The sequence below is a fragment of the Taudactylus pleione genome, unplaced genomic scaffold (assembly GCF_031769625.1).
Source record: "Taudactylus pleione unplaced genomic scaffold, aTauple2 ptg001594l, whole genome shotgun sequence".
NCBI lineage: Eukaryota > Metazoa > Chordata > Amphibia > Anura > Myobatrachidae > Taudactylus > Taudactylus pleione.
The window spans coordinates 588261-607863 of NW_028285991.1; the positions used below are offsets into that span (position 1 = coordinate 588261).

The 19603-nt window shown below is 43.9% G+C and overlaps 1 protein-coding gene across 1 annotated transcript in view; it reads right to left on the minus strand.

Annotated features, from left to right (window-relative positions):
- Window positions 1-5456: 5456 nt before the first annotated feature.
- LOC148442248 (uncharacterized) overlaps window positions 5457-19603 on the minus strand; it is a 151568-nt gene continuing 137421 nt past the window's right edge. The window contains exons 34-38 of the mRNA XM_088464124.1: window positions 13743-14003; window positions 9570-9830; window positions 7986-8273; window positions 7280-7504; window positions 5457-5714 (exon numbers count right to left, since the gene is read on the minus strand). Coding sequence (XP_088320250.1) covers window positions 5689-5714; window positions 7280-7504; window positions 7986-8273; window positions 9570-9830; window positions 13743-14003 — 1061 coding nt within the window. The 3' untranslated portion in view covers window positions 5457-5688. The remainder of the gene's footprint in view (window positions 5715-7279; window positions 7505-7985; window positions 8274-9569; window positions 9831-13742; window positions 14004-19603) is intronic.

The following is a 19603-nucleotide window of genomic DNA, read 5'->3' on the forward strand; positions in this document are numbered from 1 at the left end:
TGTGTAGCAGAAGGAATGACTTGTGTGAGGCCCAGAGCATTCATTGTGCACAGGTCTTGGCCAAGGTGTGAGAGCTCATCATCAACCTATGCATTGACATCCCCAAGGATCAGCCATCTTTGATGTTCCAGAACTAGTCCAGCAACAATATCTGCACATTCTTGTAGCAATATCTTTCTATCTCAAGGGGGGGCGGTAAATGAGAAGTACTCTGAATCTTAATTCTGCAGAAGTCCGAGCAGCAATGCACTCAGATGAGTGAGTAATTTCCATTGGGTGGACCCTAAGTTTAAGTGCTTTTAAAAGCAGATCCCTTGTGGTTGTCTTGGGTTGTGAATGACAGAGTAATTTGTTGGAACTACAGCTTCCAAGATAGGTGCTGCATTTTCATCTACCCAAGTCTCTGTAATACTAGCAAGATCTGAAGATTCAATAAGGTCAGTAATTGTAGCAATCTTTTTTCTTATAGATCTGGCATTACAAAGGACGGACCTGATTGGGCATACCAGAGGACCTGTAGTTTTCTTTATATTGAGTGTGGGGGCTCTGGGGATGTCAGTCGCAGAGCGAGAATTTACAGATCTGTTCATCCAAGCACAGGGTCATCTGTTAGGTAACACTTCTATAACTGTACTTTTGTCCAGGAATGATGATGTTCGTCCATGTAAGATGACGTTTAGCCTCTTTCTGAGTTCCGTTTTTTTGGAGGGAAAAATCCGAACTCAACGTGCAAACTCGAACCTATCCGAGCCTGCACATCCCTAATTTAAATTGGCAATTGCTATGTCCAGTTGCTTCTCTCTTGTACAAAAGGTATATTTTTAACAAGGAGTATCTAAATAAGCAATCTTCTTCCTTCCTGTTGCTTGTATATTTGTCGGTTTAGTTTATCAGGGGTTCTTTAAGTGAATGCTTCCTTTACCAAATTTGTGTTGTAGTTATTGACTATGCATAGTTGTTTCAAGGTTTCCTTCTTTTATTTTATAGTTTGACATCTGTGATTAAACAATGGTAATCTAAACCAATTTGGATGGTGCCACTCATGAATAAAATAACTATTGATGTATATAGGTTTTTGGAATGTCTTGGTACATATGGTATTGTATTCTATGATAAAGTTCAAGCCAAGAAATTCTGTATTGGTCTTGCTGTACTGTTTGGTAAATACTAGGTTGTTGTATCTGGTAAAATTATTCATTGTATCCTCTGAGACCTTCCATTTGAAAAATATATTGTCTATGTAGTGCTGAGATGTAACCAGGTTTGCCATGTAGTTATGCACAGGCCAAATGTGTTTGTCCTCCCACTTGCTGATGAAGGCATAACTTGGGTCAAAACTGGCTACCATTGTCATGCTTGTTATCTGGCAGGAACATTTTTTTTTTCAAACCACAAATGGTAAGGTTTCAATATGGGAAGTTGATACCTTGAATGAAAAAATTACTTTGTGGTGATTCTTTTGTATTGTACATTTTTAAAAAGTGGCTGATGCTCTCTCGGCCTTGTTTGTGCTTTCTCATTGTATAGAGTGACGTGACATTGATCATACCAAGCCAATGCCTGTTATCCCAACTGGTGTCTCAGAGGATTTTAAAGATTTCTGTGGTATCTTATCGATGAGATCATTTTAGTTTAATGCTTGAAATAACTGGTCATCCTGTTGGTTTATGGAGAGCAGGGCCGGCTCCAGGGTTTGGAGCGCCCTGTTCCGGAGTTGCCTATTAGTCGAAAATGGGGGCGTGACCTAATTACCATACGCCACGTCCCCTAAGTGCCGTTATTTGGGGGCGTGCCCGCATGGCATGCCTCCCATCTAACTTCAAGCTGGGGGCGAGCCCAGCAATCGTCACTAGCTGGGCTTCCCCCAGCCCTCTCCCGGCACTGAATGGATGCCATGCGTATGCGCGCAGCATCCATTCAGCTACTCCGGGATCCAGCACCTGCCGCACTGCTGCGGCGTTGGGGGTGCCCAACCTCCTGATTTGACCACCCGCGGGACACTTCGGCCCATGGGTGGAACAGCGAGACAGTGTTATCCCGCTGAAATCGGGATGTTGGGAGGGGGTGTGCCCTCTATGGGGTCGCGCCCCTGTTTGACCGCCCTGGTCAAATGCCCCAAGAGCCGACCCTGATGGAGACTCGTATAGTTTGGGCAGGTAGTAGAAAACAGGGATTACCGGGTGTTTAGTGTTGAGGATATAGTATCCTTTTTTGGTTAATATGTTTTTAGTCCTGGTAGGGTGGTTTTCAGTGACTCCTAATAATCACCTTTTTTATTGTTCCAAATATCTTGTAGTTTATAAAGCTCTGCCTTGGTAAAACTGTCATTGATTATGTGGTTGTTTGTCTGTAATATGTTTAGGTTGTCAGCCACTAGGGTTTTCAATGCATTAATAAATGTTACTTAAGGTAGCATGGGTAGATTTGTGATGGAGGTTTCAGTGTGAGCGTTTTGCATGTGTGTAAATGACACTAAGGGGTAAATTTACTAAAGTGAGAGTTTGGTCATTTTTCCCACTCTCAAATTTACTAATGTCAAACTCGGGAGAGAGATCTCCTTTGCTACGGGAAAATACTGGAGAGTTAGCAAACTCTCTTCAATTCACCATCAGCAAAACTCCAGAATCTTTTCACTAGTGAAGATAGGATTCGGGATTTACCAAGCAGAGAGTTTCTAAACTCTCATGAGATGGGAAAACTCTCCTACAAAATCTCGTTAAGTAAACAGACCTGCCTGTGATCTGTGAGTTTGGCAGAAATATACACAGATCACTGTGATCCATGTATGTTTCTGCCTGTAAATAGGAAAGAATAGGTTAAAAGTTTTATTTCTAAAATGACATAGGGTCCCCCCCTTGCCAGCTAGTCCTGGTTTCTAAAATTACGGGGAACAAAATGTGTAGGGTTCCACCGTAATTTAGAAACCAACACCAGGCTGCAGGGCCAGTCCTGGTTTTAAATATAGGGGGATAAAAATTGCGTAGGGTACCCCCTATATTTAAAACCAGCACCGGACCCAAAACGGCCGGGCTATAATGCCACAGCCCGGAGACCCTATTACCGGGTCTCCAGGGCCAAAGCATTATTAGCCCAATCCTGCAATACTGCATATGGACACCTATGGAGCATCAAGTGTGAGTTCACTACCTCTTCACAATAAACACCTGCTGCCTGCATAACCAGGACATGCAACACTGAACTCCTTGTTTGATCATTGCAAAGACATTATCTCACTTGCTACTGTTTGTGCTGCCTCTTTTTTCACTAAAAACTAAATTCTTATTTGTAGTTGTACCAATGCAAAGTAATCTCTAAACCTTGCATATACGGTTTGATTTACTATTGCTTTTGCCTAGCCTCACAACTTTGAACTTTTTTTATTACTCATTTTCAAAACACTTTAAATCACATACATTCCCCTCAATAAAACAAAAAAAAACCACTACTTTGTTCAACAAGCACACGCATTCACCAACAGTGTTCTTTCACCAGCATTTTTGAAAAAAAATCAACACTGTCGTTCTCACACATACACTATTCTTGCTTCATCCACACCGTGACCATATTTTCTTCAAATTCTGACTTTACTCAGTTCCTACCTAATCCTTTATTCTTCCCCGTTCCCACCTCTATCCTTACTCACTAGTCTCCTCCCCTTCTCTCCCCTCCTCTGTCTGTATGCCTCCCCTCTGTTTCCCTCCTTCTCCTCTCCCGTTAGTCCTCTCTCATTCTTTTCTCCCCCACAATGGTCCTACTACCCAACCACTAAAGTGAGCACCCACCCTCCTCTCCCTATCACTTCACCACACCTTCATCTAATCACACTAATCTCCCTCCAATTCCTTCAAATGCATCCCACCTCTCTTGCCGATTGATCACTTCCTTCCACTCCTGCCTCCATGATCTCGCCTGTGCTGCTCCCTACCTCTGGAACTCTCTCCTTCTCCCTATCAGACTCTCCACCGCTCTACAAATCTTCAAACGGGCTCTCAAGACTCACTACTTCAAAACCTTCCAGCTCTCATCCTAACCTGCTGCTTACATGCTTCTTCTTCACTGTCTACCCTATCTGTGTCACCCCTGTCTGTCTACCCCCCTATAGAATGTAAGCTCTCACGAGTAGGGCCCTCTTCCCTTATGTGCTTTTCCTTCCCTCACTCATACGATCATCTACTCAAAACTCTCCACAAGGGCACTTTACACTTGGTAGCTGACGTCCTACTGCTTTTTTGAGTGTTATGATCACTGCAGCAATGTTTATAAACCATGTTCTTATTCTGTATTGTCTTGTACTGTAAGTCGCTGTTTTACGAGTTTACTCATTTGTTAATGTAGTTTGTGAGGCGCTGCTGAACCCTTGTGGCGCCATATAAATAAAGGATAATAATAAATAATAAAAGCTGGTCAGGCCAAGCTTGGGATCTCAGGGGAGGTGGAGCCCACGAAAAAAGGGGTCCCCCCTCTCCCTTAACCCCAGGCTTGGACTGAAGCCCGGGGCTCTTCCCCACACCCCTGGAGCGTTGGGTACGGGGGTAATAATGTAAAGAATATAAGTAAACTATTGTATTTTACAGTGGAACTACAGATGCCAGCATGCCTACCCTTTTTCACTTGTGGAACTACAAGTGCCAGCAAGCGGCCGGCACCCGTACCCCAACTGTAAAATAAATAGTTAAATAAATACAAAACACACACCGTGACTAGTAAAAGTTTATTGCATACCAGCCAGCTAATTTGGGTCCGGTGCTGGTTTTCAATATAGGGGGTACCCTACGCAATTTTTTTCCCCCTATATTTAAAACCAGGACTGGCCCTGCAGCCTGGTGTTGGTTTCTAAATTACGGTGGAACCCTACTCATTTTGTTCCCCGGAATTTTAGAAACCCGGACCACCTGACAAGTCCAGGGCTGGTTAAGCTTTAGGGGGGGCCCTATGTCTTTTTTTTTTTTTACTTTTAACCCGTTTTTTTACAGCCTAGAACACAAGCAGCTTACACATATCTCACTGATATGTGCAGGCTGTTTGCTCGGGAGAGTTTTGCAGATAGAAGACACTGCAATCTCGAGTGAGTAATCTCCTGCAAAACCTGCTACTCGGGGGAGAAATCTCATTCTGCTTCACCATCGGACATCTCACTCTCAGGTAAACTCACTTCTTTGTAAATTTGAGTCTCAGGAGCCTCAAATCACCCGAGTTTCGGCATAGCTAATCGAGTTGAAGAAAAGCAAATTCTCCCAGACTTGATTCTTAGTAAATTTACAACTAAAAGAGCTGTCTGAACTCCATACAACTGTGTATTATGCATTGACTGTTTTATTGGTTTGGGCATTTTTCCAGTCCAGACTGGACTGAAAACAGGCAGTGCATTGTATAATGATGAGAATTTATGACAAATAAAATAATGCAATTTTATTTTAAGCTTTAAACACAGATAGAAGATCTGCCAAATGGCTGGAACATAAACATTTATTAAATCATAGTATATCTGAAGCATCAGATTCAACATTTTAGAATGGAAAATAAAAATAGCAATATAATATATCCATAGTTGGTTATGACTGAAAGCAGTTTCATAGACTCCTTTATGGTGAACTTGACAATGCAATGAATTTTGCCATCTTATGAATAAGAGTACTACCAGCAGTATATACAGGTTGGCAGCAGAACCTATTGTACAAGGCATTTGCATCATGGTGAGCTTACGCTGTTATAGCCTGTTGGAAAAAGAAAACAATTAGCGCATTTAATGACAATATCAATTTTATTGTGTTTTATTGAAATTACATTATTGTGATTTAAAAAAAAAAAAAAGTGTATTTTTCCTGCATGAGTAATTCTGTTCTTGTTCAAGCATGTTCATGTAGTGCTAGATATGAATTTTCTATTGCACAGTTTTAAACATTGTCAGTAAGGATATAAATTAGGCTCTTCAGGTAGGCAGACAGCTTGTACAAAGTCGCACATATTCAGTACTCTTTATGCTAATCCTTCTCCATGTATGGACTGTGTTGCCTATTGCCCTATTGCTGCAGTTCATGGTCCTTACCTAAAATATGAGTGGGACTAGTCTCCTGCATATATCTGTAAACTGCAGACAGCAAGTACAGTACCACTTGTTGTCTATGGCAAAGACTCCCCCAGTGGTGTGTTTGTTTTAGCACTGCAGCCAATAAGAGTCAGACTCTTATTGGCTGCTGCACCCAGGGCCGGAGCCGGACTGGAGCTCACTCATGAGCTCTGCCTTCCGGCTCGCAGTGGCTGAAGGGAGAAACGTCATGACAGCTCTCCCATAGTGCCGAGCGGGACCATAGGAGCAGAAAAGGGCGGGTGCAGGAGCTGAGATTTGGGTAAGTAAATTATATGTGTCTGTGTGTATTTTATGTGTACGGGGCACTACTGGGGGAACTGTATAATGGGCACTACTGGAGGAACTATATAAGGGTCACTACTGGGGGTACTCTATAAGGGGCACTGTATAATGGGCACTACTGGAGGCACTGTATAAGGGGCACTACTGGGGGCACTGTTTAATGGGCACTACATAAGGGGCACTACTACTGAAGGCACTGCTACAGGGGGCATTGCATAAGGGGCACTGCTACAGGGGGCATTACATAAGGGGCACTGCTGCTGTGAGCATTGCATAAGGGGCACTACTACTTGGGGCATTAAGGTGCATATGGAATGTTCGCAGAGTGACAAGAAATGGTGTTGTCATGTTGACACGTCCCCATTTTCAGTGGCCATGCCCCTTGTGGCATCTGGTCACGCCCATTTTTTTTATGCGCAAACAGTTGGGGGTGCTCCGCTTTTCATCTTGCCCTGGGCAACTACATCGGGCCCTTTTACATTCCCCCTCCAACTGTACAGATAGTGGTTGGGTAAACCACAAAGATGCATAGTACTTTGCATATGGGCAAATATATATAAATTATTTACAAGTAAAGTGGGTGCATCTACTGATTTGCGTTCAACTCAGCATCGGGAATAGTGATAGAAGGATGGAAGTGCATAATATACATGTCTTCTAGATAAAGTGGGAGTGTAAAAATAAATCAAAGTCTTAGTAGCCAAAACAATGATTGTTGCAGCAAACTATTTCAAGTATAGAGAATATAAAAAATAACATGGCTGTATTATTGCTCTGTTACATTATTTACAGCTGCTTGTAGTATAGTTGCCAGGTCAGTCTTTTAAAATATGACAAATATGAAATATATACATGCTGCGTGGTTTATTTGCATATAGGTTATATGATAAAGTTATTTTAGTAATTCACCTGAAAGGAAGGCTGGAGTGCTCTCTCCCGATGGATTAACAGCGATCACTTGAAAGGAGCTGGATGTAAAGGGGACTTGACAGGACAGTCCTGTGGTTGTGCATATTACGTTACTGTTACCTATTTCCAGCACTCTGTACTCATCTGCATATGGTGTCGCCTCCCATGAAATGATTATTGATCCTTCATTAGCCACTAGTGGTTTGACTTGGGGAGAGCAAGGAGCTAGAAAAATAATATGAGATTACTATATCCAAGTGTAAATTAGTATACTGAATATAAGAAGTGTTAATCAATAAGGAAGGACTGTTTTAATCTGGAGATGTATTGTACACAGTGCTTAAACATGAGAAACATTCTGTAACTGTTGCCATCATGGGCCACATGTAATAGGGTGAGAGTTTAGAATAGGTGAGAGTTTTCACACTTTTTAAACTCGGCCAATGTAATAGAACCAGACAACAAAGCAACAGAGCAAACTCTCATGTTTTTCAGACTCAAAAAACTCTCACGATTTACAATCTCATTCTACACAACTGATGCTAAAGTGCTGAAGCCATGACAAGACTGATCAATATAGAGAACAAGCAATTCATAAAAGTTTATACATATATTAATGTTATTTGTGTATGTACATTTCAGTTAATTTACACAAAAATGCATGATTAACATGGAAGCGTAGAATTGTATAACTTGTTATACAAACCTGTGTAACCTGCTATGGGAGTGCTAGGGACACTGGCTCCTGCTGAGTTCTGAGCTGTTACGGTAACATTATAAGATGCGCTACAGGGCACAGGGATGTAAAAGTCCATGTATGATGTCCAGTAAGAGTTCAGAGTAAATGAGGATTCTGGGTCGTTTCCAATTTGTCCCTGGACTGTGGCCATGTAGTCTGTGCCACAATGGCTCCCATTCCAGGATACCTCTACTTCCTGAGGCTTAACGCTGCCATGGTAAATTAAAGTCTCCACTTCATTTGGAGGACAAGGGACTGTGATAAAATAACAAAACAGAACATTTTTGAAATGGGAGTATTTCATAAAGCTGCATTTAATATGATTTGTAAAAAATTAGAAAACAAAAATCTTGAAAAAATCTTTTTGTTATGTTACTATATCTCTGTGTAACTATCAGTCTTCTGTAACTGAAGTTGGTGATTTACCTTTTTAGGACTACTGTACTTCTCTGTACTATTTATTTGACATAAAATAGTGTACCGCCTTACTATTGTTGCCCAGGACAGGAGATATGATAGACAACAATATATAAACCACCTACTGTACATAATGGAGAATTTTCCATAGCAACCAATCAGCTTCTAGTTATCAAGTACATTATATAAAATTATAGTTGAAGCTGATTGGTTGCTAACTTGCTATGGGCAACTACAGTACTCCACCTGTCCACCTCTTCACTCTTTAGAATGTTTGATACATTTCCCCCATAGTATAGAACCCTCTGAGTTTCTAAACTGCTGTCATACACTATGTTCTCTTCCAGGCTGATGTACTCCATATCACACAGGTCTCCTACTGTGACCTTACATGGAAGCCACCCAGGAAGACAGCTCTTTCCTGTGCAATCAGGGTAACGAACAAACAGCTTTTTGCATTACTTTCCCAAATACACAGTACATGAGTAGTATACTGTGGCACAGTAGTGCTTCACAGAACTGGGGATATAAATTTGATTCCCAATCAAGTGCTTATCTGTATAAAGTTTGTATGTTCTCTCTGTATTTGTCCTGGTTTCCTCTGGGTGCTCCAGGTAAATCCCACATTTCAAAACATACTGATAGGTAAGTGGATGCTGCTTAAAATAGACTTATGCTTGTTAGATAAATTAGACGGACAGGCAAAGGCACTTTGTAATCAGTAACATTGCTAATTGAATATCTTCCCTAGTGTAATACTTGACCGATTACTTTGAAAAGGCAACAAAGATGAATGCTAAACAATCCTGATTTAGCCTTTATTACAGTTGCCGTTTTAAACTATTGGTCAAAGCTGCCGATGATTGGTGGCTTTGACAAACTGCTTGTTAGTAAATCTACCCCCTAGCCTTTATTATTAGCCTAACAATGCTGAGTTAAACACAAACATATTTACAAGGGACTAGTTTAATATTGCCTTAAACAGATTTGTAATATATACTGTATATACTGTAGTTTCAGCACATATTAAGCATACACAGAAAATAAATAATTACAGTAAAAAAAAATGTGTTTTTTTATTGGCACACAGGTGAATCACATACCAGCACACATACTTCTAGCTCTGCAACTTACCCACACCAGATACAATGGGCGTAGTAAAGGAACTGTTGCACTGCAGGTCCATAGCCAACACTGAGAAGGAATAAGATGTTCCACAACTCAGGCCAGGGACAGTGCAATTTGTGTCTTCAGTGTCACAGGAGTGCACAAAGTCCTCATCTTTCTTCACCAAGGCAATATAGCCCAGTGCCCCTCTGCTGCCCTCCCATGATAAGATGGCAGAGTTAGCTTCACAGTCCATGTGCACTGCAGTGTTATTTGGAAGACATGGGGCTGCCAAAAACAAACCATAGTCTTAAACACACATACTGCAACAGTCAGATATTCTCTAATTCTTCTGTTTGCTTCATAATCAGGACACTTTTACTGACTGTTAAGGTAAACCATTTAGCCGTGTTCCAGTCATTAGTTATTATTAACTTTAAGTTACAAAATTCTAAGTAGTTTTGCCATTAAAGGGGTTATCATGTAGCAACTTTATGAGAGACCCTCTGCGGCCTCATGACAGTAAGAGCAAGGAGAGGAGAGTGCTGTCAATGTAGATGGATAGGTAGTTCAAATTTCACAGCTTCAGAGGTCTGTGTGGTACCTGATTGCCACTGTCATCCTCTCTAATCATGTGTAGTATAGAATAATTCCATGCAGACTATGCATAGCTATCAATGGAAATCCGAAAGGGGAATGTCACTGAAAGGTTATGTGGTTTATTTAAGGGTTATGGAACAAAGACCTGTCCACTTGGGGACTCATATCTGGTCAGTTGGTGGTGTTTGCTGCCTTGGGTGGAGAAGAGGAATCCAGAAACTCTTCCACAGAATCTAAATTTATGCAAAGTCCTTTCCGGTGCTATTTCCCCCAATTGAAGAGTCAGTAATACTTCTTAAAAAGCCATTAATTTAGTAAGGATTCGTCATATGTCTACTTCTTCAGACAGTTTATGCTTAATGGCCATGAAAATCCCAAATTTTGGGGTATAATAGCATTCTCTTTTCTTTGCAAAGTGCCAGTGCTTATTTCATTCAGTATAAGGAGTTCAAGCAGAGTGACCACTGATCGTCAAAAAGCATAAGCTGTCTGAAGAAGCGGGCAGTGGTCCTGTGAAACACATAAGTTTATGTAAGGTTTGATGTACTCGTATGCTATATCTGATGGTCGCCTTTGAGACACAGGGCCTGATTCAGAGCCGGTCGCTCTAACAGAGCGCTCACTCTGAATCAGGGCCGGTCTTTTCTTTGTTAGAACGGCCTCCTGGCCGCTCGCATAGCTGTGGGTGACCTTGTGGTAGGGTCTCGTTGCCGCAAGCCCCAGTGATGTCAGTGGCGCCACCCCCAAACGGAGGTGTTCACATGGGAACGCCTCCGTTTGGGCAGCCACTCCCCTGGCCCACCCACTAAAGGGGGCGTGCTGTCACTCAACATCGACAGCATGCCCCCTTTGTTGCGAGACCCGGAGCGACGGAGTGCCCGTCATTATCCGGGTCTCGCACATGCACACGACGGAGCCGGCTCCGTCGTGCGCATGCGCATTGGCCCACCATCAACCCGGTTGCGAGCGCACAGTGCTTGCGACTGGGTCTGAATCAGGCCCACAGATCTGATTGAAATAATGACAAATCCTGAATAAATTATGTGGTTTATTGCCTAACTAGCGGGCAGAGCTGGATTAAAACCCTGAGGGTCGCTAGGCAACGTGCACGTTTGGGGCCTATTCCCACCACTGTATAAAAATAAATCAACACAAACAAAGATTAGGGCGATCTGGTCCCCTCAGTGGCCACTGGGTCCTAAGCAAGAGCCTAGGTTGCCTATTGGATGATCTGGTTATGATAGAAGGTAGGTAATGCCCAGGATCCTTCAAACTTTTAAAGTGGATGAGAGCAGTGCACAATACAAATTCACACAAGTGAACATATGACCCTATTTAGCACGTAATAGGATAAAAGGTGACAGCTATCCACAGCACACAAAGAATTAACCTGATTTATATCATCCTAGAGATATTTGATTGCTCTCATATTTATTTCTTACTTACTGAATGGTTTTCTTTGAGTTTAATTAGTTTCTGTAAAATCTAAATTAAAATAAATATAATTTTTTACTTCAATTAATTAAACTAACCCAGGTTATTACATGATAGGTGCTAAAATGGCAGCAGTATAAATATATTTACTGAATATCCTACAAGTAATAATGCCAGACAGATGGTTGAAGTGCTTAATGAATACTAATCGTAAGAAGCAAAAGACATATTGACAAGCTGAAATCATACACAGAAATCCTGAAGTATGACAAACAGCTAAAGTCTTTTGATGTTTCATCAACACAAAATTGTGTTAAACATATCTGTAAAAAATTAGATCCCCTTAAATATTATACTATAACATTTGTGACTCAAAGATAGTCTTATTCATTCTCTCTCTCTCTCTCTCTCTCTCTCTCTCTCTCTCTCTCTCTCTCTCTCTCTCTCGTTTATGGGGGTCTGTCTATTTGTTCGAGCTAATCTCTTAAGCCACTGGACGGATTTTGATGAGGTTTTCACTATTCTATACAGCATTGGTCGAGGAACGTTTAGGTGTACTGTATGAACCATTAATCTGTGACAAAAGAGAGCTTGGCAGTCACAATTTTAGTGAAGCAAGTCACAGAAGAAATCTAGTACCAACCTGCTGTCTGCATAGGAGCTGTCCATTGTGCTGAAATAGCAAGAGAGCATCTGCAACAATCAGAGCTAGCAATGTGCCCTGTTGCTTAGCAGCAGCCTAGAGAGGCGAGAGAGTCAGGGACTGAGCAAGGTCATGTCTCAGGTAGAGTGTCAACAGCCAGTCGACAGCCTTGAACAAACATATGAAGATGCCCTGATGCAGATACACTAGACACGAAGGAGCCAGGGGAGGCATATCAATCATAAATTAATAAAAACAAACAACCATTGAAACATAATAGAATGATTTCAATTTGATGGTGGCAACATCGGACCACATACATCAAATGGTAAAAGATGAGATGCAAGGGGCTGTGGTGAAATATAGGATGCTGTGGGGAAATGCAGGAGGCCGTAGTAAGAAGCAGGAGGCTGTTGTGAGATTCAGTGGACTGTGGTGACATGGCATAGGTTATGAGATGCAGGGGGCTGTGGCGAGATGAAATTGCTCCCATGCAAAGCCCGGGGCAGATCGCTAGTAAATAAATAAATAAGACTGATTTCTATAAAGCATCTCTACTCAAAAACAGAGCAGAAATTACAGAGGAGGAAGCGCATAGTAACGATAACTGTCATTGCCATGTGTCACACCCTTACTCAAACCATCTCTCTTGGACATAACCGTTTAGAGAGTGACATAGCAAGGAGCTGAGGAGAGAGACCAATGAGGTTGTTGTGTGTTAGGCAGGCAACTCAAAGGGCTAAGAGACAGCAGTCATGAGAGAAGATGCTGGAATCCTGAGAGACTACAGGGAACTCAGATTTAGCAAATCTTCTAAAGAGGGCAGGTAGAGAAGTTGCCCATCATCTTCTAGAATGTACTTGGTAGGTGATGGCTAGACCCTGATCTCTCCACTTGTCCTCTTTAGAAAGTTTGATACATCTCCCCCCAGATCAGCAGACTAGCTTGTCCATGTATAAAGATAGTTCAAGTAGCAAGGTAGTTCCCTGAGTGACTGTTAATTATTTTCTTTGCTTTATACTGACAGTAATGCTGAGTACACACCTGAACAATATATTGTTCGATCAAGCGACTAACGAGATATCATTGGTGCATCAGCAGGTGTGCACACCCGATATGTCTATGAACGATGTAGTTCACACACATATCTGATCAGTCCTGCAGCACAGCAGATGATGATATATCTCACAGATATATTGTTTCATCTAGCTGTGTGTATGGCCGACCAGCCGACGGTCCGATATGTTGCTCGCTGTATCCATTGAATATGATGTCACAAGTGCGCGGGCATATTCAAATGGCTCTGCTGGCAGACATTTTGGGCAAATGATTGGTAAGTGTAAATCCACTTACCAGTCCTTAGATTGGGTTGGCCGAACGACAAACCCATCTGCCTTTTCTGCTTAAGGCATCCTCTAGATTTAAACTCTGAGCTGCTGTCTGGAGACCTTTATTTGGCACCACTGACCAAATCTACTTCAGTATAGACAGACAGAAAGATAATTAAAGTAAGCACTGATTACCTGTGTCCAAAAGCACTGAAGAGCTGGTGTTGCTGCTACATTTTTGGCCTATAGCGACCACCTCGACTAAATAGGACAATCCACAGTTTAAATCCATTAGCCAGCAGGTGTTATTGGTGCTGTTGCAAAATAGCTGCGCTCCTCCAGACTCAGTGGCTGTTAGATGATAACCAATAGCGCCTTCACTTGCTGACCATGTGACAGAAGCCATTGTAGTGGGACAGTTTCTTGTGTATGCGACATTGATTGGTGCACAGGGAACTGAAAAAACAATGAAGATAGTTGGTTCTACATAATCCAGGAAAATTATAAATTATATGTGAATACAGAGGCTCTGAGAGGGGGTAGGTACTCATTACTCAGGCATAAAAATATTTCAAAGGTTTTTTTTATGGGGAAAGGCAACGCCTTACGCATTAGGCATTGCCCCATTAAGTAGCCTGGCACTGTGCCTATCTAACGGCCCTATGTGAATATCAGTATTTTTCATCTATAGATGTGCCCTCACACATCTGTGCTGTAGTTGCGGCAAACAGCCCTTCACATTGCACCAGATCCTGTGAGACTCTGCTATCACCGACCGTCTTTTTACCCGAAAATGCGATTATGACGCACCAGGACACTGTGCTGAGTAATTTGATATGCGAGTAATTTGATATGCGACGCTTGTATATCTATGTGTATATCTGTGTGCGACTGAGACTGACTCTATACATGAAGTGCTATGATGCAGCGGCCGCAGCTTTTTTCCACACATTTTTGGGTAAAAAGACGCAAACAAAGATGCTAGCATCGTAGCAGAGTAGCACGAGACCTAGAGGCTCATGCACACCAGACGTCTCGCGTTACATGGAATATATAGGCTAGTTGTATGAGGACACATCTATATTACCATTATTACATAACAAATTCAATAACCATACATTTTACAGGTTCTAGTAATATATCACTATAGAGATGAGGAAGGCAGCCGATATTTTGTTTTTGTTGCAGAATAAAAGTCCAGTGCAGAGATGCACACCTGTAATTTCTGGCATTATATACACACAACAGGTCCATGACCCCACTCCAGGGCAGGAAGTAGTTGGCATCCCGGCATGTAGGATGCCGATGGTCTTAATACCGGCACCGAATTCCCAACAAGTTGGGATCCTGGCACCAGTATCCCGAACGCCGGCATCCCGAAGGTAAATATCGGGGTGTTAGGGCTAGGTAGCAAAGTTAGGGTGCGAGTAGGGGAAGGTCAGGCTTAGGCACTAGGGGGGAAGGTTAGGGTTAGCACCGCAGAGGGAGTTAGTTAGGTTAGGGGTTAGGGTTCCACTTACCTTAATTCCTTGTGGGTGTTGGGATTCTGATTGTTGGGATGCCGCTGTCGGAATGCTGACCAGCAGCACCCCGACAGCCGGGATTTCATACCCAACCCCTCCAGGGCATGGCATACATACAACAAATAGACCATCAAAAACGATAAATTGCTTGCATAAAGATATATAAAATAAACACTTACCTGCATTGATTAAACCTCCCTACAGGTTTGAAATGTTGGGCCTAATAGAAAGGTCCCCACATCCCATATCTCTGACCACCAGTGACACCAGCTGTGTCATTCTAAGAAGCTCAATGTTTACAGCTCACTAATCCAATGCTCCAATAACCATGTGTCCTTTGCACTGGATTCTGGGAGTTGTGCTTCTGATTTGGCATTGTGCACAGAGTCTAGTGCCCCCATTTATCATAGAAGCATAACGGTTATGCCAGGTTTCTGTATTTAACAAACATTGGTAACTAAGATTACCGCTATTTTTCAAGCATCGCTCTCACCATCTTTTAGATGGCAATAGCGATGCAGTCCCCACTGCCGGCAATGGAGATCCGGCGGTGCCTTTTCGGCTTCAGCAAAGCTTTCCAGGCACTGCCGGGTACCTGTGTCATGCACATGCACAGACGGACCATCGCGCATGCGCATAACACTGGAGCCCCGTCGCTGGAAATGTTAGGCTGCAAGCAGCCCAGCGGAGGACCCTGACGAGGACGAGGACTTCGCCAGAGGGGTAAGTTTGTAAATACCAGTAATTTTTTCATTTGTATCAAAGTGACACTAAACGAAAAGTTTCACTGGGGTTAAATATTGATGATAAATTTCGGGCATAAATCAGGACAGATTCCCAGACACCTGACCATTGAATTTTTAAGCCAATCTAAGATTTGAGTTGGATATGTAAAACTTAGATTTGTTGAATTAGTCTGAAAGAGTAATATCTAATAATTATTAAAGTAATTTGCTTTAATGGCAATATAAATATTATATTTTTAGTTTTCAGTAAATATTTGAGAATAAATTGCAAGTATTGTGCAATATCCGACCATTGTCATTTATGACATCAAAGCCTCTTTTGAGAACCAGGGGCTCAGATAATTGTAGAGTAGACCAATCTCCATGTTTTTAAAGCCAGTTATGAAATTATTTCTGTCTATGTTGGTTTTGCAGTTACAGATAATACGATTTAAATGATTTCATTTATTAAGACAATATTTTTGAAAGAAAAACAAGAGCTATGGCAAGAACTTACCTTTGTTATCTCTGTTTCTACGAAGTCCTTAGGGTCCACAGGGATACCTTGGGTATAGGCATGGGCTTGTACCCACAGTTAAAGATGTCATCCCAGGATGCACCAGGCCCCCTCCTATACCCCGCCCCCAGGCCAAGGCACCTCAGTTTTAGTATCAAGCCATAGGCCGGAGCAGAGAAAAAGGAAGAAGAAAGTCTGGAACACACAGGAATCACATTCTCACAGAAAAGGAGACAGAAACTGGTGACCAGAACAACACCCTACAGAAGCACAGGGCATCAGGGCGGGTGCCCTGTGGACCCTAAGGACTTCGTAGAAACAGAGATAACAATGGTAAGTTCTTACCATATCTCTTGTTTTCTACTCCAGGGTCCTTAGGAATCCACAGGGATACCTTGGGGATGTCCCAAAGCAGTATCCTTCAAGGGAGAGGATGCTCCTGTGCCGAGAGAAGAACCCGCCTCCCGAAGGAAGCATCCTGAGAGGCAAATGTGTCAAAGTCGTAATGCCTGTGTCAGGGCTCAGCCGGGGATCGGCTCCCGCTTACCGCGCCACCGGCTTCCCCTGTCATCCTGGGTGGTCGGGCAGCTGGCGCGGCGGCGGGGAGAAGCTGAGTATTCTCCCCGCATGCAGTGGCTTCCTGGTGGGCTGGTGTCTGGCATCATAATTCCGGACATGGGTGCCGCCATGACAGTCGGCCCATGTGACAGCATCTTCTTCCCAGGATAGGTGAGTGATCAGCTGATGCTGTGCACCTATCAAAGGGTTCACCTGGGTATATAACTGTTTCACAGGTTCCAGGAAGTTGCCTGAACAACGGTTGTCTCCTAGCGTGCCTTAGTGAGTTCCCGGTCCAGGTTCCTAAACCTTTCTTACAGCAGCAGTGTATACCATCTCCACCTGTGTGCCTCATGTCTCTGGTGAATATTGTGCAGCAGTGTATACCATCTCCACCTGTGTGCCTCCCGTCTCTGGTGAATATTGTGCAGCAGTGTATACCATCTCCACCTGTGTGCCTCCCGTCTCTGGTGAATATTGTGCAGCAGTGTATACCATCTCCACCTGTGTGCCTCCCATCTCTGGTGAATATCGTGCAGCAGTGTATACCATCTCCACCTGTGTGCCTCCCATCTCTGGTGAATATCCGTGCAGCAGTGTATACCATCCCTACCTGTGTGCCCTCTGTCTCTGGTGATTTCTCAAGTAACCGTGAGTCTCCACTTGATATTTGATCCACGTGTCAAGATATAGTTATTGTACGGTTAGGGTATTACTAGTGCCTATCCAGGCATCACCTCTCTGGGCCACGGGTGTTGGGTCTCTATTCCCGCAGGGCTTGGGTACCTGGTCAAAGGACCGCGACCTGCTCACGGGGTGCAGCTAAGCCCAAATCCCAATTGGGGGGGGTCACTGGTGAACACCATCCTGTGGGTTAGATTCCGCGCCTTTGCCCAGGTCTCGCCAACACTCAAGACCTGTGGATGAGGAGAACATATATCCAGGCCCCTCGTCTCCGCCTCCTCCCACAAATTAGGCCCTCCACGTCTTCTACTCCAGTCTCAGACGTGACAGCCTGACAAAAGTATGGACAGAGGACTACGTGGCCGCCTTGCAAAGCTGAACAGCCGAGGCGCCACGTCGAGCTGCCCACGAAGGCCCCACAGACCTTGTAGAATGGGCCTTCACCGAGGGTGGGACTGGAAGACCTTCATGAGTGTACGCCTCAGCGATCGTCATGCAAATCCAGCATGCCAAAGTCTATTTATTGGCAGGCCAACCCCTCTTATGAAATCCATATAGGACAAACAAAGAGTCTGATTTTCTTAAAGAACTGGTACGGTCCACATAAATTTGCAGAGCCCGTACCACATCAAAAGAAGCCTCACCAGCCGAGAGATCAGATGAAGTAAAGGCTGGGACCACAATTTCCTCGTTAATGTGGAAACTAGACACTACTTTAGGAAGGAAGTCGGGACGGGTACGAAGTACCGCCCTGTCCGAATTAAAAATTAGAAAGAGAGGACGACCTGAGAGAGCCCCCAAATCCGACACCCTTCTGGCTGAAGCGATAGCCAAAAGGAACACTGTCTTTGCCGTAAGCCATTTCAAATCCACGGAACCCAAAGGTTCAAATGGAGGACCCTGGAGCGCCGTCAGGACCACCGCCAGATCCCAAGGAGCCACCGGAGGGACAAAGTGGTGTGGTGTATGCGAAGGACACCATAAAGGTGCGGATATCAGGCAGCGTAGCAATCCTATGTTGAAACCAAACCGACAGGGCAGAAATATGCACCTTCAGTGAGGCGAAGCGTAGACCTAGATCCAAGCCCGCATGTAGGAAAGCCAACACTCTTGATATCCGAAACTCGTGAGGATCATACCCTTTAGGGTGACACCACTCAAAAAAGGTATGCCACACCCTGTGGTAAATTCTAGCTGAAGCCGGCTTCCGAGCCCATAGCATGGTATTCACCAACGCTCTAGAGAAACCCTTGGACCTCAAGAGGGAAGCCTCAAGAGCCACGCCGTCAAGGACAGCCAACTCAGATCCGGGTAGAGGCAAGGACCCTGAGACAACAGGTCCGGCCGCTGGGGTAACAGCAATGGAGTGTCGATGGACAGACACTGAAGATCCGAGTACCAACTCCGTCTGAGCCATGCAGGGGCCACCAGCAGGATCTTTCCTCCTTCCTGCCTGAACTTTCAAATTACTTGAAGCAGCAGGGAGAACGGAAGAAACAGGTGCGCGAACTGGAAGTTCCAACGTGCCGACAGAGCGTCCACCAGGAGAGCTCCTACGTCTCTTGTTCGTGATCCATACACCCACAGCTTGCAGTTGTGTCTGGAGGCCATGAGGTCTATTTTGGGAAGGCCCCACTTGTCCACCAGGAGCTGGAACACCTCCCCCGGGTGTACATCATGGCGGCTGAGGAAGTCTGCTTCCCAGTTGAGTACGCCCGGAATGAAGACGGCCGAGATGGCTGGGAGATTGCCTTCTGCCCAACTCAGAATGCAGGACACCTCCCTTAGAGCCGCTTGGCTTCGAGTTCCTCCCTGATGGTTTAGGTAAGCCACCATGGTGGTGTTGTCTGACTGAACCTGCACAGGTTTCCCCTGCAGGAACGGTCTTGCTTGCTGCAGCGCTTTGAACACTGCCCGAAGTTCCATTATGTTTATCTGCAGATCCAAATCCTCTGACGTCCACCAGCCCTGGAAGACGTGTGGACCTTTCACAGCGCCCCAGCCCTGAAGGCAGGCATCCATTGTTAGAAGTTCCCAATCTGAAATCCA